At 35.7% G+C, this 25548-nt stretch overlaps 2 protein-coding genes and 2 long non-coding RNA genes across 6 annotated transcripts; 3 read left to right on the top strand and 1 right to left on the bottom strand.

Annotated features, from left to right (window-relative positions):
• Nucleotides 1-2004: 2004 nt before the first annotated feature.
• On the bottom strand, nucleotides 2005-5643 carry LOC122588928. Of its 2 annotated transcripts, XM_043761147.1 has the most exons (4): nucleotides 5600-5629; nucleotides 5421-5497; nucleotides 5116-5322; nucleotides 2005-2443 (listed from the first exon to the last, which is right to left on the bottom strand). In XM_043761147.1, exons 1-4 carry the CDS (start codon nucleotides 5608-5610, stop codon nucleotides 2127-2129), a joined length of 612 nt encoding a protein of 203 aa, XP_043617082.1. In that variant the 5' UTR covers nucleotides 5611-5629; the 3' UTR covers nucleotides 2005-2126. The 2 variants fall into 2 exon arrangements, with proteins under 2 accessions (XP_043617082.1, XP_043617081.1); XM_043761146.1 differs by having other exon boundaries at nucleotides 5421-5643.
• On the top strand, nucleotides 3074-4943 carry LOC122588929. 2 transcript variants are annotated; one of them, XR_006322202.1, is made up of 3 exons: nucleotides 3074-3322; nucleotides 3407-3522; nucleotides 3658-4943. It is a non-coding gene; the product is annotated as an uncharacterized LOC122588929 (long non-coding RNA). The 2 variants fall into 2 exon arrangements; XR_006322201.1 differs by lacking the exon at nucleotides 3407-3522.
• Nucleotides 5644-11583: 5940 nt separating the features above from the next.
• On the top strand, nucleotides 11584-13115 carry LOC122590264. The gene is made up of 3 exons (XR_006322430.1): nucleotides 11584-11700; nucleotides 11799-11893; nucleotides 12574-13115. It is a non-coding gene; the product is annotated as an uncharacterized LOC122590264 (long non-coding RNA).
• A 6162-nt stretch (nucleotides 13116-19277) lies between these two features.
• On the top strand, nucleotides 19278-23955 carry LOC122588125. The gene is made up of 2 exons (XM_043760261.1): nucleotides 19278-19512; nucleotides 23108-23955. The coding sequence occupies exons 1-2, from the start codon at nucleotides 19278-19280 to the stop codon at nucleotides 23953-23955; spliced, it is 1083 nt and encodes a 360-aa protein (XP_043616196.1).
• The last annotated feature ends 1593 nt before the right edge of the window (nucleotides 23956-25548 follow it).

The raw sequence follows: 25548 nt of genomic DNA, 5'->3' as shown, positions 1-25548 counted from the left end.
TGCGCATGCTTTAAATTCGTTCGATTTACTACTCTTTTAATAATTATATAGATATAGATATATTAGTTTTTAATTAAAATTTGGAATCAGTTAAAGCTATTTAGAGTTTTATTCTACAAAATTTGTAATATTTACACTTGAGTCATGTTTACATATTATCAAGTTGACATATTATTTTAAGGGGAAAACTTAGGTAAAACATGTAAAATCTATCTTAGTTAAAACATGTGTATTTCAGGAGGGATTATGTAAAATTCAAAGGGAGTTATATATGTTTATCAAATTTAAAGGTTTAATTTATAACTTTTTTACATAGCAATACCTAAGATAGGTAAAATAATGCAGTACGAATCGTTTGCCCTTATTAAAATATTACTAAGTTTAATGTTATAGTATCATATATACACTTTTTGGGTTTGAGTTTGGAACCAATATTTTGTTAAAGATAAATTAAAATTGTAAAAACTTTTGTATTAACGATAGATGAAAATTTTAACATAATGATTAAACAATGCCCATTGTCCATCTATACTACTATATAAAGCAAACTACCAAACCCTTAAAGTAATTAAGACTTTGAAATGACAATATTATCACTCTTCTTTATTCACTAATTTAAACATCTTCACATATATAACTAAAATACCTTAATGAAATAATTTACAACATAGATCCTCCAACCCTTAACTTACCATATTAACCCCTCTCACATCAATTAATTTACAATCACTACCACGCCACCACCAGCGCCACCGTTTCTATTGCACATCGACGCCACCACTGTCGTCGTTGTCATACCGTCGTCGTTACCGTCATCATCGCTGCATTGCACGGGCATCCATCTAGTTTTATATAACGTGGAGTTGTTTAGGTGTTACTTTCCTTAATTTAAATATTTGAGTATATAACATGTAAATTTAATTGGTATGCATTAAGTCCGTTCATCACAGGGGTCAAATTTTCTATTATGACTTGACAGTTATGCTCGCTAAAACTTTGCTTTTATTCCAAAGTGAACTTAAGTTTTAGTAAATGGATGCCAAAATGTTTTAATATTAATATAGTTTTAAAATTTGGTTAACCTTTTGATTTAAGTTGAATGTAACTTTAGAAGCGTCTAGACCAGGGCAAAAGAACCGATCGGTGGAACAGGAACCGGTTCCAGTCAACGTTGACTGGAACCGGTTTTTGGTCAACGTTTGACCATGTTTTTTTCGGGTTTTTTCAGTTCGGAACCGTTTGAAACCGGGTAGGAACCGACTTTTTGGATTCGAAAGTGGAACCGGTCCCGGACCGTCGGTTCTTGAGGAACCGGAACCGGTTCCAATCGGTTGCAGTTCCTAGATAATCTGAACCGGTTGAGGAACCGGTTTTTTTGCCCACCTCTAGAAGTGTCTCACTTAAATAATTAAAATGTTTATTCAACCTCAAAACTACAAGCACCTCTAGGCCTTAGCTTATAACGTCCTAAGGCATGCGTTTTTGTGCTTGAGGACTTCGGACGCTGTAAGCAACGAAAGTCTTTGGAGGGAGTCCTTGGCCAAGAGTCCTCACCAAGAAGCTAAAGAACGCAAGGAGGTGGGGTCTGCAACATTATTTTTTTAACTTATAGGTGATGTGATTGGGAATTAAATGAAATCGTTTAACTTATATGTGATGTGATTGGGAATGTAGGTTCTTCTCGCAACTGGCCAACCTATACATCTATACTCCTTATTAAAAATTATCCACCCTTGTTGAAAGTTTACAAGATTTGAGACATGCAATTTTACGTTTTTACCCTTCCTCACCCCTTTAGTCTTCCCTCTCCCAATAAATATCTTCTAATAAATACAAATACCTTTCATCAAATGTAGACACATTAAAACACACACAACACATCTCTGAACTTCACCCTCCATCGCTCGAAATTGTGGCGGTACAACATCTATTCATATGGATCCCGATCAAGCAAAAGTTGTAATTGACTTGATCAAAAGATTTCAAGATCAAGAAAATGTCGTAATTAAAGATATTAAAAGATTTAAGATTACAACAATCGAAACTCTATCAATAATATCCGCCACAACGTGCGGGTACCAAATTATTATTTAGTAGTATCCGTGTATACATACGAGAACATAACACTAATAATTCATTTTATTATAAAATATATATTTGAAGAGGCATTTATACATCTTCAATTCTTCAAATATATTTCCTCTGGTAGTGATTGTATGAATCCACTTATTTTCATGTTTAGGGATAGCTATCTTCAATGCTTCATTCTTCACATTCATAGGTCTTTTTTGGCAGTCATGTATGAATATATCTTCCGGTAACTCAATGTCGATCAAGAACCCTCCATACTTGACCACAGGAGTAGGGCCTTCTTTTCCTACAACGATACGAATCAAATCCATCCACTCGTATACACGCACACAACCAAAGACACGTGATGGTCCTATAAAATGTAAAACATAAAATAAATCATTATCTTTACACACATACACAAATACAATAAGTTATCTATCTATCTATACCATATTATAGAAAGCAAATAACACCTCTATATTATATTACAAAGCAAATAACATCTGCCTAAAATTTTAACTGTTAACATTACTTCCCCAAAATGTCTCTTCTATCTATTCTATATTTAGTTAAAATAATATAATATTTTCTCTCTCTCCTCAAATCTCAACCACGAAGTTATTTTCTGTCTCCTCCATAAATCATTATATTCCTTTAATTCATTCAAAATATTTTATCTCAAAAACGGTACATCGATAATCGATAAATTATAAAATTATATGGGTGTTCTTAAAATTTCCATTAGAGATCTCATTCGATATACTTTCAACGAATTTTTAAATCCGGCAGCGGAGCCCGTACGGCTACGGCATTTGGCTATCACACTCTATGACATATCACCTCCTATGATCTATCACACTCTGACATATCACCTCCTATGATCTATCACACTCTATAACATATCACCCCTACCATCTCACCATCGCAACGCACGGATACTTCCTCTCGTTTAATATAATGTAGATGAAAGTTATCATTTTTTAACCATGTACCACATTATCTAAAAACTAATTCGAACACTTCGCCACTAAAATTTAGAAAATCCTAACATCACTCTCGCAGATTTGAAAGCATGTAAATCTTGCTTATATAAATCTTGATTTTATCCAACAATTATGGTTGACCCGTTTATAAAACATACGTGACCCTTTTGTATGGACATAACCTGAACATGGATGTCTAGAATTAATGAAAAGAAAGGAGATGTAACAGAATTCAAGTGAGTTCGTTGTGTATACTGTAACTGAAGGTAAAATTGTAATATTTTATATTTTAAATCTACTGTTTCTGTGATTTATATATGATATTTAATACCTATATATACAAACTACAGAATCTGTAGTACAGAAACTAAAGCCTAAAGGAGATGCCACCCCCTTGAAGATCTTCGAATCGAGTTATCAAATAAAAGAAGGGACAAACATTAAAAATGCATCCAAATATTTTGTAGTATGAAGCTATTTGCTCTTTTTAAATAAAACAAATTAATATATATTGTTGTTTACAACCTGATGGTGCTTTATTTTGATTTAGAATATATTGGATATTTGTAAAGAGTAACAGTTTTTTTTTGTTTCGTTTTAGGATGGAGCTAACGAAGACGTTGTCTTACATCTAGCGTGCGTATCTCAAGTGAAGATCCCGAACACAGGTTATGTCTATTGTTTTGAAAAAATAATTTACTTTGTTTATCCGTACATGGTTTAGCCTATAGAGGAAATGGTGATAGTAATGGAAGGATGGGTCATTTGTCACATTAGGTTCAGGTTGGGTAATTGGGTAGCTGTCAATTTGTGTTGAACGAGTTGTGTAATTGGATAACTGTTAATTTTGAGTTAAACGGTAACTATGAAGGATGGGCCATTTGGGTTGCACGAGGTTCGGGTTAGGTTAGGTAACTATTGGCAGTTTGGCACAGTTAGTTTGTGTTGAATGACAACTATAGCATCAGGCTATGTTTTAGGATTTATGAGCAGTCATGTGTTGCACCAGAATGACAACGGAATATAAATTTAGCTGAAATATTATATACTTGTATAACCTTATATTTATGTATTCTATGGCATCAAAATTTCTTTTACCGTTTTTCGCAAGCGTGTCACACGAAGATTTAGTGATGGTGAGCCTCTCACAGCCAATCATCTCCAACTTGACAAGGTCACGATGAGTTGGAATCCCATGTTAATTCTAACTAAGGATTCTTGTAGTTCTGGAGGATCCAACTACCATTTCCGTCGGAAATTATCTGGCAAATTTGGATTATTCAGGGCGGGCTCAATAGATAATGGGGATGGAATAGCGGTTGGATGGTTAGGACATCCTATCTTTAGAGATAAAGAAGTGCGTGAATTGTTTGTACACAGGCGAGGTCTCTGGTTCAAGTCCAGGATGGCCCAGCTGCGTCAGGAAAAATAATAGAAGAAACGTCTTAATCCTTCAAGTACACTTGATATACTTGAAGCCCAGTCAAAATATGGTTTTTGGGGATGGAATTTGTGGCGTCAACCTATGGGATTTCAAGTTATTCTAAGTACTTGGGAATTTGTGGCGTCAACCTATAGGATTTCTAGTTCAAAAAAATCCTATCTAATGGCGAGATGGTTGAAGAGGTGACAAAACCTTATACCTTTCATTACAAAACCAATAAACTATACTAAAGGTTTAGAAGACCTAGGTCCTATTCGTTAGACAATGGATGCTTTTCATTGCGATTTTGGGTACTTTCTTATGATCTTCTATTTTATTTATTGTAATTCAAGACCGTTTTAGCATTTGATGTAATTCCCTATTTCATTCCGGAATGGGGTGTTACAATAACAGTAATTAATCTTTTTGTCTAAGGAGGTTTTTAATTTATGTGTTTTATTCAATGGAGCACGTTTTTAAGAAAGAAAGAAAGCTAAAATATAGAGTTTCGACCCTAAAAACATATATTCTATGTGTTTTATTCGCATCCTGTGTTTGCACACGGGTTCATCGGCTAGTAAGGAATTATAAGTACATAAATACTAATAAAAGTAAACAAAGGTAAATGTTACATACCGCTATTACATTGATAAGCAGTATATTCATCCACCGGTACAGTTCCAGTACAATCATACATGTCGCGGACTAGGTACAGGGCTTTAGCATCCTCCATCACATTCCACCTCAGAGATTTACTGCTGACTGGATAATGGAATTCCTCATCCAGCCCGCTTAGTAAACGAGCCAGATTTTTAGTTGCTGAGAGTCGAGGATGAAACGCTCCTGAAATGATCATATATAGAAAATATATATATAAGCAAAATTTAAATCAACATACGTGTTGATATATATATATATATATATATATATATATCACAAACCCCTGTAAATTTTTTTGACAAGATAAAAGGTATCCTCCTTGCATCTGCCTTCTAGCTTTAGCTTATTCTTGTTTTGCCTTTCAAAAAAATGATTATACTCCGTTTTAGTGCAACGACAAGAAACTACTGCTACAGGACGAAACAAGGGGACAGGTTTGAAATGGAGAGGATTAGCAAACCAGGAAGCCATCCGTCGATCGATCACACAAAACGGCTCAGATCCAATGCCACTTTTTAACTTCAAAATCGGAAATTAAAAAAAAATAAATTAAATAGGAACGGGGATCGTTACTTACAGAGTTATAGTAAACTAGCATTGTATCCGCACAATGCGGCGGCGGTTTGGTCATGAAGACGACCGGTGGTGGTGACGGCGGTCGTGGTGGTGACGAACTATTGTTGGTGGTGGGTGTAAGTAATTGATGTAAAGATATAGTGAAGATATTTTAAAAGATGGATGTAAATTAATTAATCAAGAGTAAAGTGGTAATTTTGCATATAATACTTTTATGAGAGAGAAAGTGATAACTATTATAAGATAGTATAGATATGTGAAGAATATGAAACAAATGATATTTGCACCCAATTTCATTTTAGCCCCCTCAACTTTTGGTTTTAATTATTATAAGATTGTATAGATATGTTAAGAAGAGAAAGTGATAATTATTTCGGTTTAAATATTGTTTTAATCTTCTTTTTTTTTACTAATTTATTTTATTATTATATATATATATATTGCCGGTAGAGCAGAGAGAAAAAAATAAAATTTAACTTTTGATCTGGACCATTGAAATTAGTTTTATAAATCAATCTGAGCTCTTGAAATTAAAAATCTAGATATGGTAACTAATTAATTATATTAAATGTGTAGTTTATATATATATGGTAAAATGTTTAAAATTTATTTCGTATTTTTCCTATCTCTCATTTGCCAACGTTTTAGTGATTTTTTTTCTCATTTTTAACCCATTTTCAAACATGTTGTTTTTTATAATAATAAAAAGCTAACTTAATATTCAATGAGTGACCAGGTTAGAAGAATAATTATGTAACTTACAATTCACGAAAGTTGCATTAGGGTTAGTTTATCATTATAAATTAGAAAACAAAATTTAAAAAATTAAATTCAACAAAAAAATAAAAACATTTTTAAAATGGTTGGAATAAAAATATCGTTATTTTCAACCGTTTTTTAAAACGGGTTGTCAATGTCATTACACAACCATTCATTTCTATTCAATTTTCACCTACTCTTTATTTTCATTCATTCACTCTCAACCACATGATGGTTGTTCTCGACGGGAAGGTCTAGCCGGAGATGGTGGCTGACGGGATGAGAAGGTTGATGTAGATCTTGATAATTAGACAAAGATGAGAATATCACATCTCAGCTATAAAATACTATCACGAGCATAATGACATCAAAAGTGTATATGTTTGTTTGTTTAGGTGAAAAGGAAGAGGAGGGTGAATCTAGCTATGATTAGTGGTAATATTTTGTTATTCAAATGGAAGAGGTGAAATAAATATATGTAATATAAATTATTTAAGAGTTTATATTTGAACAACAAGAAAAACTAAAAATTAATTTTTAAATTAATTAAAAATCATAAATTAATTTATTTTAGGGGGAAAAAAGGAAAAATATATTATTACTTTAATTTTTAATTTATGTATATAATATGTAAAAGTGTTTTTTTAAGAAAATTGAACAAGATAGTCGTGATACCTAAATTTTATAAGATTTTTAGAGGTTTTCATGATAACTCATCCTACGAGTCTAATCCAAAATTTTACATCCATTACTTTTGTTAGATTTATATTATTCTGAATATTCATATATTATTTTATTAATTCAATCATATTTACTGTCATATAGTTTTACAACATATGGTTATTAAGATATTTGATTTTAAATTTTACAGATATATAATAATGTTTTAAATTATGTGGCCTATATATTTTTTTATATATAGATAAAGTACAATGTAATGTTTAAAAATATGCTTAACATGATGTTTTAGTCATCTAAAATGTACTTTAAAAGTTTATAGCAAGTAATTATATAATTTTAATTTTTTTATGAAAGAATAAATAACTTTATATAGAACAACAATTAAAATAAATATAAGTATAATTATCCAGGTTCGAGTTAATGGGTTCGGAATGCCGGTGTATAATTATAATTTAAATTTAAATTTCTCAACCAAAACCTGTCACTCTGTCAGTTCGTCAACACAAACCCAAGCACCAACCAACAAAACTAAAGTTTACGAGTTAAATGGTTAGGTGGGTTAATTTCAGGTAATACGGTCGGTGGTTGGCGGATTGATTTTAAGTAAATGGGTTGTGAGTTGTCTGATCAAATGAGTTGATGGTTCGAATTATTATAATTTTTTATATAAATTTAAAATATTTTTGGGTTGACGGTTTGATCTATTAATCCAAAAGGTCAACCCGACCACGACCCAAAATATCAAGTTGGAAGATTACCGGGTCGAGATTTCATAACCCTAACCCAGTTTTTCCAGGTTAGTTTCAAGTCGAATTTCATGTAAGGTCGAGTATATATAAAACCGACTTCATATATGTTATACCCAAAAATGTACAAGATTTGTTATCTTAACATATGCCCGATTTCATAATAAATTTTATTATAATATACTATAAGACGTATATTTTTCACAATGTGTGATACATTGCTGTATAAGTTTAGTTGGTAATCCGATCACCGACCGGGTATTAATCTAGTTTTGTTTATTTGAAATGTTTTTTTTTTTATTTCGTACAATGTATTTTTAAGACTAAGATATTTAAAACATAGTTTTAAAGGTTGGAAATCTTTTTAAAAAACTATCTTAAATCAGTTTTGTTTGACTATAAATGTTTAAAAATATAATTTTTTTTAACTTTATATTATTGGTGATTTAATGTATTAAAAGTATATGTACATTCGGTTGTAAACAATCATGAAATATAATGGGGAACCTTACTTTAAGTAATATCTTTGCATTAACATAACATAATGCGTTCAGGGTGTATTAGTTGTTGATGAGATGTTAACTTCACGGTTAAACATGCTCGAGCGGCAATAATGCTATTTGGGTAACCATCTTGAAAAGTTTATCCGAACAACTAGAAATAAAGTCGTGAACTTGCGGGCAAAGCGGACAATATTGTGTTGTCCGAAAAACCAGAAACAAAGTTGTAAACCTGCAGGCAAAACAGACAATATTGTTAAAAATAAAGATAAAGGAGGTCGTAGCCAGCATTGTTAAGTTAGTTATATCACTCGTATATGATACGGAGAAGATACTCAGATAGAATAAATTAAATAATATATAGTTTCGGTTTGGTTCAGTTATTTCGGTCGGTTTCTGCATACAAAACCGAAACCTGAACTAATCCGTTCGGTTTTTAAAAAACCAAACCACTTAGATTTTAACGGTTTTTGGTTTTTTCGGGTCGTTTTTTTCGATTTTTCAATTCAATTTTTGCTCAACGATATTTTGAAAGGTAAATATGCCTTTCTAACCTAATTATTATAATATTTTGTGTTGCCTCCATCCTCGTCTTCTCCATCCATCCCTGCATCGAGGTTTCAATATCTTTACATGTGTACATATATATGTATATTATACTATACTAGAACGATATCTGCGTGATGCGGAGGTGGAAGTGGCGGCTATCTAATGGTGGCGACAGTAGTGACGGTAATAAGTAGAGCTGGCGTGCGACGGTGGTGGTGGCAACGACGTCGATTGGTGGTGTTGGCGGCGAGTAGTGTACTCGTGAGAGAAATTAAATTGTTGGAAGTTGAATGTAATGTTTTATACATCATGCATTAACATGTGTGCATTATTGAAAGTTGAATCTTGAAACCTTATTTGTTTTACGAGATAAAGTTCCCGCGGCGTTGTTGTGGTGAGATGGTGAGGGTGATAGATAATCGGGTGTGATATGTCAAAGAAGGTGATAGGTCATAGAGTATGATAGTCAAATGCCTTAGCCGCACGGGCTCCGCCCTCGGATTTAAAAATTCTTTGAAAGTATATTGAATGACATCTCTAATGAAATAACATGAAATTTTAAGAACACCCATATAATTTTTATAATTTATCGATATACGGTTTTTGAGATAAAATTTTTTGAATGATTTAGAGAAATAAAATGATTTATGGAGGAAAGAAAAAAAACGAGTGGTTGAGATTTGAGCACAGAAATGAAAATGAGTGGCTGAAAAGTTAAAAAGTTAAAATTTTGACACGAACAAATGCTTTATAATGTCTTAAAGATAATATATATATATATATATATATATATATATATTGATATTACGAGGCAAAGTACCCGCGCGATGCAGCGGTTTAGTAACGACGGGTGGTGGTGGCGATGGGTGCTGACGGGCGGCGATTGGTGGTGGCGGCGAATGGTGGTGGTAGTGGTGGTGGCGAGTATAGTGTATGTTATATTGATATGGTGTACACTATATAATGTTGAAAAGTAAATTTGCTTTATAATATATGAAATAAAGTACTTGCGAGTTGCGGCAGTGAGATGATGAGGGTGATTGGCCAGAGGTCATAGAGAGTGATAATTAAATGTCTTAGCCATACGGGTTTCACCCTTGGATTTAAAAATTCGTCGAAAGTATATTGAATATTCGAATGACATCTCTAATGAAAGAACATGAAATTATAAAGATACCCATATATATTTTATAATTTATCGATGTATGGTTTTTGAGATAAAGATTTTGAATGAATTAGATAAATAAAATGATTTGTGGATGAAAGAGAAAAAAATGAGTGATTGAGATTTGTGGAAAGAGATGAAAATGAGTGACTGAAAAGTTGAAAAATTTAGCGGGAACAAATGCTTGTTAATGTAGTAGAGATAAAGATTATTATTACACGAGAGAAAGGTACCTGCGCGTTGCGGTGTTGATGGAGGTAGCAACGGTGGTGGTGGTGATGTAATGGTGGTGGTGGCGGTGGTGGTGGATGGTGGCGGTAGCGGCAGAGATTGGTGGAGGTGGTGGTGGCGCTGGTGAGTAGCAGAAGTTATTGATGTAATGTGGATACGATGTATGATACATTATTTGGTATAATGTATACATTGTTGAAACTTAAAATCAATATTAGAATTTTAAATTTAATGTTAGAAAATTAAAAGTAGATTTATTTTATAGTATAGATGCAGATATAGATATGGTTTAAGAAATAAACTAGAGTAAAAAAAAGAAGAAAAATAAAAAGCCAGTCTTGTAATTGGACACGCCGTCCACCCAGCCTCCATTACGTACCCTCTTGTTGGCGAAATTTACTGTTAGGGTTTCATTCATCAACAAGTCTAAATACCTGGCAATATGGGTGGGGCGGGCGGGTTTGGGTAACGGGTTAAAAAGGGTGCGGATTGAAACGGATGCGGGTCAAAGCGGGTCATTTTAGGAATGCGGGTCAAGCGGGTGCGGGTAAAAGCGGGTTTGGGTGCGGGTCAACCCGGTTTTTTTTTTTAAAAAAAAGTATAATTTACAAATTAAAAAAATGATCCTTTTACTTTTACACGTTTAAAACAATTCGTTATTCAATTCTTCGATTAATTGCTAAACAAAAAAAATCATATTTTACAAATCTGTCAAAACTAAAATTTCTCTTCCAAACCATTAGAAAAGTTATTTTGGCAAATATATATACATTTATATATATATAAAAAAAAATAGGGTAACAAATACCCAATGTAAGTGAAAGCAATGAAACAAGTGTTTCAAAATTGTAAAATCATACTGGAACAAAAGCAAACAATTAATATGCCAATCTCTCGTACGTATTATATATCTTGTTATTCTTGACATAATAATAATAATAAATTAATAAATTAATAATAATAATAAAGCAAATAAGAAGAAGAAGAATGAGGTTTATTGTTTTATCCTCCTCATTAATGGGGAAATTGAAAAGAAGAATTAATTATGTGTTTAAATAATAATTCACCTTAATTAATTGATTGAGTATCCATGAACGACTAGGTGTAGGCGGCTGTGTAATAATGTGTATATAATGGGATGAGTGATCGCTCATGACTTTCAAGACCCGCTCAAATATATTAACAAAGTAGGCATTAGAAATAAGACCCGCATCTATTAAATAAGGATAGTATGTTTTGATACAGGCTAATTCTGAGAGTGAGGTGGCCTTATTCATAATGGGTTCGTCGCAGCTTCCTTTTATGTTATATCCTCCTGCCAGTGATCTTCAAAAAATCCAGGATTGCTTATCATGTATGTAGCTTCTTTCTATATATATGTTGAGAACTTGAGATAGACTAGTTATTGTACTGCTCAATTCAACTAACACACGTGTCTGTCCGTGTTTTCAGTTATACATCTTGATCCTTGTAGGTTGAAGTTTCGAGAAGCAGTAAGGATTGCCCGAATTGGTCTTGCATCCTCATCTCCCAATAAACAAAAGAGGGTATGTACTTCTATATATGCTTCACTCTTTTAGACTCACCACTTCTCTTTTTCTCGTAGTGTATGCTAGGTTATGACCCATGGATACGCGGGCTATCTATATCTATATCTATATTATAAAGCAGATTTTTCCTAGATTTTCAACATTGAACTTGAAATTTTCAATATTGATTTTAAGTATTCCCCAAAATGCTCCTTCTATCTATTCTATATTTATCTAAAATAACTATAATACTCTTTCTCTCTCCTCAAATCTCAACCAATCATCTTTTTTCCCTCTCCTCCATAAATCATTTATTCCTCCAATTCATTCAAAATCTTTTATCTCAAAAACCGTACATCGATAAATTATAAAAATTGTATGGGTGTCCTTAAAATTTCATGCTCTTTCATTAGAGATGTCATTCGATATACTTTCGACAAATTTTTAAATCCAAGGGCGGAGCCCATACGGCTAAGGCATTTAATTATCATACTCTATGACATATCAACTCCTATAACCTATCATACTCTATGACCTAGATATCACCCCACCATCTCACCGCCGCAACGCGCGGGTACTTGCTCTCGTAAGATATGAAAAACGTTCTTTTTTTTTTTTTTTTTTTTTGATTTATAACTTAAAATCAATAAGAAGCAGACTAAACGGTTAATGACACAATACTTGCATTACCCAAACAGAATGCATAAATGGTGAATGTTGCTGACATCTAAATTAATGAGAAAATTGACAGCAACACCGCCCAAATAAGAGCTAACACAATTCAACAAACAAAAAATTTATTAAGTATATGTAGCAAAGGTGAATCACGGGATGTTGAAAAGAAGATAGATGACCGTGAGTCACGGGATGTTGAAATCAGTGCATCTATCTCAGCAGCTTCTTTAAAAGAGATGACGGATACAAAGAGCTTACCACTGGTAGGCTCATTCACCGCTGTCTGGTTATTAGGGAAGTATTTTAAGTTTTTGACTCTTAATTTACGGACTTTAGAAGCTAGGTTCTACTGTTAAATTATTAAATTTTTTCTTAAGTTCTTTAAAAACAATTGTGGCTACCGCATGTTGTGGCGCATCCTGAATGCTTATATTCTACAGTTGAGACTGGTCAAGTTTTATACTTTAGGCATTCTTCCCCGTGCTGTGGGCTAGATGGCCTTTATGAACTTTTAGAACTCTTAATTTTTATAGCTTGCGATAATTGGTACTTTTTTTCATCTTCACCTATGTACTAAATGCGTTATTTTTTATTTTATTTTGTTGGTATTTATTACTATTGTCATCACAATTTATAGTCGTTGGGTGCAATGACACTACAACTTAGATCTCTCTCTCTAACACCCCAACAAGACAGAATCATGGGGTATCACTTAGAAAAACACAGCACGATATGGAAATTATGTAGAATAAATCTAAATGCATGTAAAGGATCAAGTAATCCATATGAACCATTCAATAGAGCAAGTAACTGGATCACACATAAGCATAATCCCCTAGTCGGGAATAATGAATCACGGATGCAAGGAGTCCAAGTCCAATTCTAGCATAAACAAGCAAACAATCATCCAATACGTCCCGGAGCTAAGCTGTCACCTGAAAAGTGTACTAAAACGGGTCAACATAAAGTTGGTGAGTTCGTAGGGACAAGTAAAAGGAAACAAGTGTGTCGGGATAACAACCGTTAACGATATACGAGGATTAGATTACCTAATCAAGTTCCAAGGAAACCCTAAAAGGTTTCACGTTAGCACAATATCAATACAATCAACGTTTAACAAAAACGATTCATATAATGATTAGCAACGTTCAATAACGTGGGCTCAACAACCCATAACGTGGATATAAAGATACCCATAACGTGGATATAAAGATACCCATAACGTGGATATAAAGATACCCATAACGTGGATTCAACAATCCATAACGTGGATATAAAGATACCCATAACGTGGATTCAACAATCCATAACGTAGATATAAAGATACCCATAACGTGGATTCAACAATCCATGACGTGGATATAAAGATACCCATAACGTGGATTCAACAATCCATAACGTGAGTATAAAGATACCCATAACGTTGCGACTTATATAATGCATAATGCTCCATATCACGTTACGACTTACATATATTTCAAATGCGTCATATCACGTTACGACTTACATATATTTCAAATGCGTCATATTACGTTACGACTTACATATATTTCAAAGGCGTCATATCACGTTACGACTTACATATATTTCAAAGGCATCATATCACGTTACGTTTCAACTAAACATTCATATACAATATACACGTTAAGCAATATCGTTATCAACAACGTTATACCACAAATCGTGGGCTTATCGTTATGCCATCAAGATGGACTTAATCGTTATCACAAATCACAAATCTATAATACGTTATAGGGGGAAATATTATCATGCAATGTCCTATGTCCCGTTTCATATCAAAACGTTTTCCTTCATCCAACAACACAATGCACATACATTTCATACGATTTTACTTTCAATGAACCTTTGATGCTTATATATAGGGTCACCCGCAACCTTCCCACCACATCTTCAACTCATTGAAAGTAAGATCGTCTTATATGTATGTACAACTAACCAAATCACAACGTGTATTCATAAGCGAAAGCGTAATTAACCGAGCAACAAGTCAATGTGTCAACTGAACAATCAATCAATCGATTAAGCACAAACAAGCAAGCACGTACACTTTTCAGCCCGAGTCTCAATTGAGTAGGGAGGGTTTACGAAACTCACCTTGATTGGATATGCAAGCTAAGTACAAGTTATAGCCGAGTTATAAACGTCCAACAATCGCTTAGCGTTCACCACCTATTAACATATACATTACAAATCACGTGTCAAACCCTATCCAGGTTCTAGAAGAGTAAATCAACCGTAGAGGACAATTGGGACTCAACTCGGTTACGTTACAATCCTAAAGTGTCTTGTTGGTTCAACCGAATATAAACAAGGACACTTTAACACGACATTTCTGGAAACAGTGGGGGATTCAAGATACAAGAGTTATACTATGAGAAAGTATACTCTCTCACGATTCCAACGATAGGTCATACGTCTAAAACGGAGTTACGGTTCAAAAGTTATTGACGTTTGAAAACTGATGTGCAAAACAAACGAAAATCTGAAAAGTGACTCAAGGGAGGGGGCGTAAGCTACGCCACAATGGGGCGTAACCTACGCTAGTTCAAAATTGTATGGGCGTAACTTACGCCCAAAGCTGGCGTAACCTACTATCACCTGGAAACTCAAGTTTTGGCGTAAGGTGGGCGTAAACAGAAGATTTTGGGCGTAACGTGAAATTGACATTTAGAGATAGGCGTAACCTACTACCACTTAGGCGTAACTTACGGCCCCAAATTTTACAACTGGCGTAACCTACTACCTAAACTGGCGTAACTTACGCCTAGCCAGAAACAAGCAAAAATCTGGGCAAGTTCTTGATTTTCCCTGCACGAACCCAATAACCTCTAAACCTCATTTTTGACCTTGAAAACGATTTAGGAGGTTCCAAGACTCATTTTTAAGCATATTAAACATATATAAACATAACCCATAACAAAAATCCATCCATAAGTTCCCACAATTCCGAATTCATCTCAAAATCATTCAAAACCCTAAATGAAACCCTAATTCGACTCAAATCCGGTTTTGACTCGATTCAAGACCCAAGAACATTTAGATTTGACTAGGGACATGTTCAATAACATAAAATGGTTATTATGAGATAGTTTTTACTTACTAAAACTTTCAAAAGCCCTTAAATCCGAATTTGACCCAAAAATGGAGGTTCTTTGCACTTGGAGATTTGATCACTAATCTAGCCCAAACAACAATAGGTAATCCAAGAATTTAGAGAAAAGAAGGAGGTGTTTTGGTGTTTTCCTTTGGAGAGAAAAAGAAAGAAAGAAATGAAAAGGGAAAGGAAGGGGAGGGAGTTGGGGGCCGGCTTATAGAGGTCCAAAGGTGGCTCCCGCTCCGCTAACTTCGACCAATAGCTATTCTTTACCCATTTTAAACGCTAGAACGAAACTGTAAACACAATCTAACTCAATGTTACGTTAAAACATGTCAAAATGTTCCGGAAATTTGTCGTTTTAATCATACCTTAAATTTCGTTTCGTTACAAGTCAACATAGTCAAAAGTCGCGAATGTTACACTCTTTTTTTGGCATGCTAATATATTCTGTAATTTTTTTTAGAGCAGCAACGGCCGGATCACGGGTATCTGAACTGGATACCGTGGACCTACCCGATCCCCTCCCCACCGCCCGCCCCACCCGGTAAAAGCTCCACGAAAGCCAGGATAAAATCATGGCGGGTAATCATAGGCCGAGAGTATTGAACCCGTGAACTCTTGGACAAAAGTCCGGGTGTCCTACCACTGAGGTAATCAGTGAAGGACAATATATATATATATATATATATATATATTCTGTAATTGATCAAGTTTATTCGTGATATCTAGCTGATGCTGTTATATTTACAGCTCCATCGAGTGGGCGGCAGGTGTTTGCTGACACTTCTTTCAAAGCCCAAAGACCATGCTAAAAGGGATAAGTACCTCTTTAACCATAGAGATGAACTTTAACAAAGTAAAGGGAATCAAAAGGAGAAGATTCCACAACAATTGGTGCTGGTAAATTGTATTGCAAAAGAGAGTTTCAGCAGTACATGAATCAGGGACATATATATTTTGCAAATGATGGAATCCGGAGAGGCTGTTTTAAAGACCAATTGTCACAACGTTGATAATGACGACAAAAGGATTTTGTCACAATGGAGGACAGACTTGGTAGATGACAAATCTTTAAGTGGCAAAATGGTTATCACCCACAATGACATTCCCATCTCAGGAGCCCATAAAGATGTTGCTTCTCAAAGTGCTGATAAAGGGCTAAAGAAGGTGAAGGTCTCCAAACGTCCAGTTGAAGAGTTGGGCTCGGGGAAACCTGTCTTGTCTGAGAAGAAAATAGGAAAAAAAGAACAGTTGATGTCTAATGGTACACAGGCAGCTCTTTTGGTGAATAACTCCAGCCAAGGTATCGACAAAGCACATGTAACATGAAGATGGCCATAGTTTTACTTGACGTCTTAATGTATTAGACGTTGTGTTGATTAGTTATGGTGACCGCAGGCTATTTAAGGATTCCGGGTGATGACACTGCGCGCAGCAAGTGTGACGGGGACACAAACTATCAAAGATTCTGGCTAGAGACATCCATCTGGGCTTTTTGATGAGTTAACTGTTTTTTTTTTTTTTGGTTTGTCTTTCAATAACAGTATTATGCTTTTTGTTTTTGATTAGGCATTTTGCAATGTTTTCAAGTCGGCCGGTTGGACCGATCTGACCGCGGTCTGATCGGATTTTTGAAGAGCTCCGGTCGAATTGACACCGATCCAATGGCGGAAAGTGAACTGGACTGAACCGCTGCAACCGGGATGAACCGTGCGAACCGGACCGCTCTCAAACCACTGTGAACCGGGTCAAAGGAAGTCAACGTCTTTTTATGTTGTTTTTCTTCTAATTTTATTTTTTTTGACAAAAAGGGGACAAACAACCACTGCACTTTCTTGTTTCCTTTTTTTTTTCTCTCACATACCCTAAATCCCAAATTATTCATCCCCTCAATCTATCAGCCACCAGCCCACCACCACTGCAGCTTGGCGACAACCACCACTACTGCAGCTCCGGCCTTTCTTCTCCACTTCTCCCGGCGCCAACCACCACCACTGTGGCTCAGCCGCCGACCACCTACCTACACTTTATTTTTCTTTTAATATTATCGCTGCTGCTACTACTTTTTGAAAATTTATCATTGTTCCTCTACTTTTGTTTTTTATGTATATGGAAATCTGATAATGGATTGATGATCGAATGGTAGCTACTTTTTGAGATACTAAGATGCATTAGGAAAGGAAGGGAAGAAAAAAAAAAGTAGGTAGAATTGAAATAAAAAAAAGAGTGAGTGATTTTAGACATAAAATGAGAAGGATACACGTGATTTCAATAGACTTTTTTATTTTATCCACTCTATTAGAATAAATATTAATATTTTAATAGTGTCTATAAGGTTGTATAGCACTCACATTGAAGATCAAAAATGTTTTAATAACATTGATGCATTATATATATATGTGTGTGTGTAAAAACCCGGTTTAACTCCGGTCTAACCGATCCGACCGATTCAACCAGTAAAATTTCATGAGACCGGTTTAGTGTTCGGTCCGGTTTTCAAAACATTGGCATTTTGGTGTCTTATGTTTCTGTTGGTTGGCACATTAGTCTTCATTTAATGCATGATTGTCGTTATCCCCTATTTAAATCATGTGAAAGCCCATACTCATATATATAAAATTAAAATCATGAAGATGCATCTTCAACAAGCATAAAAAGAAATGTGTGAGAGAGAGTGTGTGAGAGAAACCCTTCCCCCCAACCTTCCCGGCCGCCTTCATCGGAGAATCAAAAAGACTGGGAATATGTCAAGCACCGCCGCCGCTCTTCCCCATCAGCCATCACCACCTTTTTCGTGTATAATCTCCCTACAACTGCCTCCAGTGAGGACCTTAAATCCCTTTTCAAACCTCATGGACAACTTGTTGATGCCTATATCGCTCGCAAGAAAGACAAATACAACAACCCTTTCGGATTCATTCGATTTTGAAACATCGCAAACCCGATTTCATTCTTACCGCTACTACAAAATAAAAAATGTAATGGTCTTATTTTGGGTGTCTATCTATCCAGATCCGATAAATATGGCAACAATCTCCATTACCAGAACAAAAGCCATCAAAACCGCTCCTCTTTTCCAAGAAACCATCATAGCCCACAATCGACCCACCCATTTCCACCCCAACCCTCATTTTATAACCATCAAGCCATTGGGAAAACATACGGCGAAGCCCTTAATCAACCCATTCGAAAAACCAATTATGAAGCCTTCAGATCCATTTCATGTCACCTTCCAATATCCATCACTCTACCTAATCATGAACCAGAAATCCCCTCATATTGGAAAAAGGTCTCAATCGTTGCCACCACCAAAGATTTTGACACACTCACAAACTTAGAATCAATCCTCAAAACCATTGACCCAAACGCGAAAACCACAACCTCCTACCTTGGAGGTCTTACCATCCTTATTTCCTTTAAAGCACCGGATTTTGCTTCCTCTTTCCTACAAGAAAAAGAAGAATTTCTGAATCAATGGTTTTCTTTTTATGAGTTATGGGACGGTCAAGATAGATTGTTTGGGCGTATTGTTTCAGTCAGAATCCATGGCCTACCACAGTACCACTAACTCTTCAAGATAAATGTGTCTTCAACAAATTTGCACAATGCATGGGTAATCTTATGGAGCCATCATCAGCTTCAGTTTATGATGGGAATCTGGCATCGGATCGAGTAGTTATCCATGTCACTTCACATCAGAGAATTGATCAACAAATACTGGTAAAATGGAGGACAAAAACATTCATTGCTAGAATCGTGGAGGATCAAGAAGAATGGATACCGCAATTCCTTACACAAGCGGCCAACTTTTGCGGTGAAAATGTGTCACGTGGAAGTCCAAAAGGTAACTCTCCTTCTGTTAACCCAAACATGGAAAACGAATCGTCCACCTCAAAAGGAAAACCAAGCGATGAAAATAATCCCAATCAATCATTAAATGTTGACACACCTTTTATGGCTGACAACCTTGTTGCTACAAACAAATCCCAGGATTCTTGTTCCAATTTTATTGGAATTAAGAATTCCATTAATATCTCTGACCCCGTTAACACTCCCATGCCTGACCCACCAAATCCATATCCCTCTCCCTCCACGCACTTTGTCAATCAACCCTTCACCCCACCCTCTAGAAAAAGAAACCGTTCCACATCACCCTCCATGCCTATCTTCAAACAAACCTAGTAACCAGAGTTTCTCTTCCAGCTCTTTCTCTTTCCATAATAAATCTCCCTTAAAACAATCAAAAACAAACACTTCTGTTCAAAACCCTCCTAACCTGTCTTTTCGACTTTATCCTTCCCCCATCCCATTCAATAACTTAGACAGTGAATTTCCTCCTCAAACTTCACAACATCTTCTCATCCATAATTCTCCCCCTAGAATCCAAATCTCCAATTCTGTTTTACCCCAAAACTCCACTCCATCCACTCAAGTAAGAAACTCAGACCTATCTACCCAACCTCCCAACCTCCTTTCTTCTTTTACATGTAATATCACTACCCCTGAACAAGAACTCACCGATACTCTTGTTATTGGTGACTGTATTGGAGCCGACATTTCTGGCTTTGAACAAGTCGTTTAAGATCAAATTATCGCTGACCGTGCAAAGATGGTTCCTCAATGAATTTCTTGACAATTAATCTCCGTGGTTATACCAACGAGACAAAACCTCGTTGGATAAATAGCTTAAAACAGGAACACCGAATTTCTTTTCTTTGCATCCAAGAAACCCACAAAGCAAATACCCTCAGCCTACAACCACAAAATATTTGGGGAAATCCAAATTTTGAATTCGATTTTGTTCCATCTTCCGGTGCAGAAGGCCGTTCAGGAGGCATACTTAGCATATGGGACCCATTAGTTTTCACTCTCACAAATACCATTAAATCAGCCAACTTCCTAATTACCTCGGGTATGGTAAATCGCACCAATTCCATATGTCATGTTCTTAATATTTATGCCCCACAAGAATCTACAGCAAAACAACAATTATGGCATGACATTACCACTCATATCTCCTCTCTTCAAGGCCTATGGATCCTTATCGGGGATTTCAACTCAGTTAGGGAACCTTCTGAACGAAAACACTCCTCCTTTAATCACTCCGAGGCTTTATCCTTCAATTCTTTTATCCACCATAATGATCTTCATGAATACACAATGCATGGGAGTCACTACACTTATGTTAAGGATAATGGAATGAAGCAAAGCAAAATTGACCGTATCCTGGTTTCTTAAAGTTTCCTTAACTCTTGGCCCGCTGCCGCTCTAACCACTTTTTCAAGAACCCTATCAGATCACCGTCCCCTTACTTTAATCACCTCTACCATAGATTTTGGACCATCTCCCTTTCGGTTCTTTAATTCATGGCTATCGAAACCCGGAATTGATGATCTTGTGACAAACTGCCTCGTTTCCAGTCTATTTTATGGGAGACCAGATCAGATCCTTAACGCAAAATTCAAGAAGTTAAAGTCTGAACTCAAAGTCTGGAAACATGATTTGGCTGCATTGGAAAATCTTGTAACTTCCAGACTTCAAGAAAAACTGGTGGATTTAGATTTTATAATTGATCACAGAGATTATACCGATGATGAAATTACCTTATGGATCGAGAAAAAGGAGCATCTATTGGAATTGGAACATACCAAAACTCTTGACCTCTAACAAAAATCGAGAGCAAAGTGGATCAAATGTGGGGATGAAAATTCTGCCTTTTTCCATAATCATATCAACAGCAAAGTATCAAAAAACAGGATTGTTGGCCTGGATATAAATGGACATTGGCATGTCGACCCTCCTTCGATCAGAAAGGCTGCCTTTCACTTTTTCAAATCAAAGTTCTCTGAGCCCATAAAAATTAGACCCAAACTTCAATGCCAGGGCCTTAAAACCCTTAGTCGAGATGATGCTGATTTCCTGGTCGCGTCATTCACTATGCAAGAAATAAAGAATGCAATTTGGGATTGTGATAGTGACAAATCCCCTGGCCCAGATGGGTTCAGCTTAGGCTTTATCAAAAGATTCTGGGAAGTTCTAAAATTTGATTTTTTGGCCATATTGATAGATTTTCATGCGACAGGAACATTAAGTCCAGGTTGTGGCTCCACTTTCATTGCCCTAATCCCAAAGAAGACATCGGTTAATCTCTTACCGATTACCGCCTCATTACCTTAATCGGTTGTATTAGGAAGGTCATCTCAAAGGTTCTAGTTAATCGCCTCAAGTCAAAAATATCCAAGATCATCTCTCAATCCCAGTCGGCATTTCTAAGTGATCGAAACATCTTGGATGGTCCCTTGATGCTTAATGAGATAATTAATTGGCTGAAAAAAACAAAGCAAGAGGCTTATCGTTTAAAGATCAACATTAAGAAAGCTTTTGATTCAGTTAACTGGGACTTTCTCATCTCTATCATGAATCAAATGGGTTTCCCATCCCGGTGGCTAAGTTGGATCAGAGGTATATTACTTTCATCCAGACCTTCGGTTCTTATTAATGGTTGTCCTACTCAGGAATTCAGCTGCGAAAGAGGTGTTCCTCAGGGTGACCCACTATCACCTTTCCTGTTTATTATTACCATGGAAGCTTTCTCAAACATCTGGCAGCGCGCTGCTACAATGGGATTGATAGCTGGCATTCAATTACCAAACCAAGGGACCTCTCATCAGCCATCTTTTATATGTTAATGACGCCATTCTCATAGGGAGATGGTGCCAAACCTATTTTCTGAATATCTCAAGAATCTTGAGAGTGTTCTATCTTGTTTCTGGGCTGAAAATAAATTATCAAAAGTCCCTTTTCTTTGGCCTTAACCTTGAGGCTGACAACTGCACTAGATCGTGCAATACCCTAATGTGCAAACCTGGATCTTTCCCTATCAGTTATTTGGGCATCACGGTGGGGGCAAACATGAACCAAATTAAAAACTGGTCACCAGTCATCAAAACCTTCGAAACTCGATTAGCCTTATGGAAAGCCTCGACTCTCTCCATTAGTGGTTGAATTACCCTAATCCGATCAGTTCTTGACAGTCTACCATCTCATTTCTTCTCCATGTATAAGGCCCCGGTAAGTGTTCTTTCCAAGCTTGAATCAATTCGCAGGTTATTTTTTTTGGGGGGGGGGGGGGTTCCATAACAAATAAAAAAATCCCCTGGGTGTCTTGGGACCTTGTTATAGCCCCGATTGAATCGAGAGGGCTGGGTTTTGGGTGACCTCCACACAAAAAACATTTCCCTCTTTGGTTAAATGGTGGTGGCGGTTCCGAAAAGAACCTAATAATCTTTGGTGTCTTACTATTAAGTCGATTCACTTTACACCTAGGAATTGTTCCTCGTTGCCTTTAAAAAGCAATCTGCCAGGAACATGGAAGACCATTACAGGACTAGGGCCACTTTTAGAACAATTTGATGTTGCATTGGATAGCTTGATTACAGGTTCCTTAGGTAGCGGCACAACTCTAAGATTTTGGATAGATACGTGGCTTGAAGACAAACCCTTCTACCTACTGTTCCCAGATTTGTTCAAGCTTGAGAGTTATAAAGGGTGTCTTGTCAAAGATCGTTGCACTGGTGGAGGAGAGTTCTCACAATGGGAATGGTCCTGGATTCGTCCTCCATCAACCCCAATGGAAATACAACAACTTTTAACAATGCTCACCAAAATTCAAAACGTCACCCTCTCAAATCAGGATGACTCTTGGAGATGGAATGCAGACTCGTCTTCTTGCTTCACAGTGAAATCAATGCGAATTCGATTGCAAAATGCTTCATATGGCCCTACACATTGGGTGTTCCCATGGAACAAGTTTGCTCCCCACAAAGTCAATGTGCTTGGATGGCGAATAAAGATGAATCGGATCGCAACGGCAGACCAACTAGCAAAGAGAAACATTTCAACCACGTTGTCCTTATGTCCGATCTGCAAAGCACAAAATGAAACCGCGGAGCACCTTTTTCTCTTATGCCCATTCGTAGACTATCTATGGAGCTTCATTCTTTCATGGTGCCGGGTGTCTACTCAGAAACCTTGTAATCTCAAAGACTTAATGGAGGTGCATCAAAAAGCCAACCTCAACCATTGGACTCAAAAGCTCTTCCAACATGTAATTTTGTCCTACATATGGGTGATTTGGAAAACTAGAAATGATTCTATCTTCTTAACGAAAAACCCTTCTCTACGACGTGCTATTAAAGATCTTAAAGGAACAAGTTTCTTTTGGCTTGCAACCCGCTCGAATATCCCCGATCTTAACTGGGAAAAATGGCGCACCTTTAGTTTCTAAATTTCGCTGTAATACATTATTCTCATTCTTGGTTTTGTTGTTTTTCCTAAGATTAAACTATGTAACTTTGCTCTAGCATCTTGCTAGTTTTTAAGTTAATAAAATCCCTATTGTTGTTCAAAAAAAAAGAAAGCCCATACTTCTTTTAGGATTATATGTGACTATCATAAGTCAAATTTACTGGTAGAGTCTAATTAAAGTTCAATCACTCATGTTTAGCCTTTATAAGGATCTTTTTATATGTTGCTATATATATGTCGGTATTATCGCCCCATCCAGAAGTGAGCTAGTAATGATATTTATTGTCTTATTATTAGCAACAGTACTAAATGCTTAGACTCGATATTTTCTTACCTTCTATTTAATATGTGCAGTATCATTTGAGATTTTGTACTAGGCAGTTCAAAATCATTTGTGCAAAGCCACCCTTAAGGATTTTTCTTTTTTTGTTTAGTTTTATAATTTTATTATATTTGAATGATTGTGATTATGGGGGAAACCATTGTTTGGAAGACACCGCATTTACAGTTAAATAATTCGTGTAAAGTCATCCTTAAGGGGCAGTTTGGTTCGCAGAATGTTTTTGAAGGAATTGAAATCTGACAGAGGAATTCGAATTGGAAAGTTTTAAAATTTATTTTATATTTGATTGACAGAATTCAATAGAATTCAATTAAAAGAATTCAATAAAAATTAAGTAAAATGACAAAATTAACCTTTTTTAATATTCTTTTAAAATGTCATTCTGGAAATCATTTTAACCCAGTTACTAAATTCCTGTACAAATTATTGAATTGAAAATAATAATATATATAGTAAATCAATTTATAATAGATGATAGTCAGTGTTGACTCATAATACCACCATCCCCATTTTCTTTTTCATAGAACTTTGACTCATAATACCACCATCCCCAATTTTTTTTCCCAGAGAAGCATAAACTGTCCCCATTATTTGTGTTTCTACCCAACCCCATTTATTCTACCAAACATTAACAAGATAAGAACGATTAATTGCTACTAATAACAAGAAAAATAAAAACGATCAATTTACAATCGATTATACAGATTTGTGGTTGAAGGTGGTTAATTCCGATGGTAGTTTACACATTTTACTTGTTTTCCCAGATCTATCATATTTAAAGGTTTGTTTGTAAATAAACTCTGGTAACTAGTAGCTGTGGATCTCCGATAAGTAACGGGGGTGACAACTGTTGAGCAATGGCGGTGGCTACTCTTAGTCCAAGAAGCAGCAGATTCGGTGGCAACCGTAACTCCGGTAGGCAGGTTACTCCGGTAATTCATATAAGAACACTTCTTTTGGTGTTTATATTTGTGGAAGGGCATTATGGTAAAGATGGATGAATTCCATTGAATGTATAAACATTCCATCATATTATTGAAGGAATTGTAAATTCCTTAAAACATGGAATTTGATGAAATTTTTCAAATTCCAATTCCATTCATTCTATCAACCAAACAAAAGAAAGTATGGAATTTACATTCCAATTCCATGGAATTCCATGAACCAAACACTCCCTAAGGATTGATGCGGTGTTTTAGATTTTGTATTCGCTACCATTGTGGTGTTTTA

Source organism: Erigeron canadensis, chromosome 2 (genome assembly GCF_010389155.1).
Source record: "Erigeron canadensis isolate Cc75 chromosome 2, C_canadensis_v1, whole genome shotgun sequence".
Lineage (NCBI taxonomy): Eukaryota > Viridiplantae > Streptophyta > Magnoliopsida > Asterales > Asteraceae > Erigeron > Erigeron canadensis.
This window is presented reverse-complemented; position numbering and strand designations above follow the sequence as displayed.

Coding starts and splice junctions, on each gene's coding strand:
- LOC122588928 (XM_043761146.1), bottom strand. CDS start 5,610: ATGGCTTCCTGGTTTGCTAATCCTCTCCATTTCAAACCTGTCCCCTTG. Junction 5,323..5,420: donor TGTCAAAAAAATTTACAGGG/GTTTGTGATATA, acceptor TGATCATTTCAG/GAGCGTTTCATCCTCGACTC. Junction 2,444..5,115: donor TGCTTATCAATGTAATAGCG/GTATGTAACATT, acceptor TACATTTTATAG/GACCATCACGTGTCTTTGGT.
- LOC122588125 (XM_043760261.1), top strand. CDS start 19,278: ATGGGTAATCTTATGGAGCCATCATCAGCTTCAGTTTATGATGGGAAT. Junction 19,513..23,107: donor GTCACGTGGAAGTCCAAAAG/GTAACTCTCCTT, acceptor GCTTGATTACAG/GTTCCTTAGGTAGCGGCACA.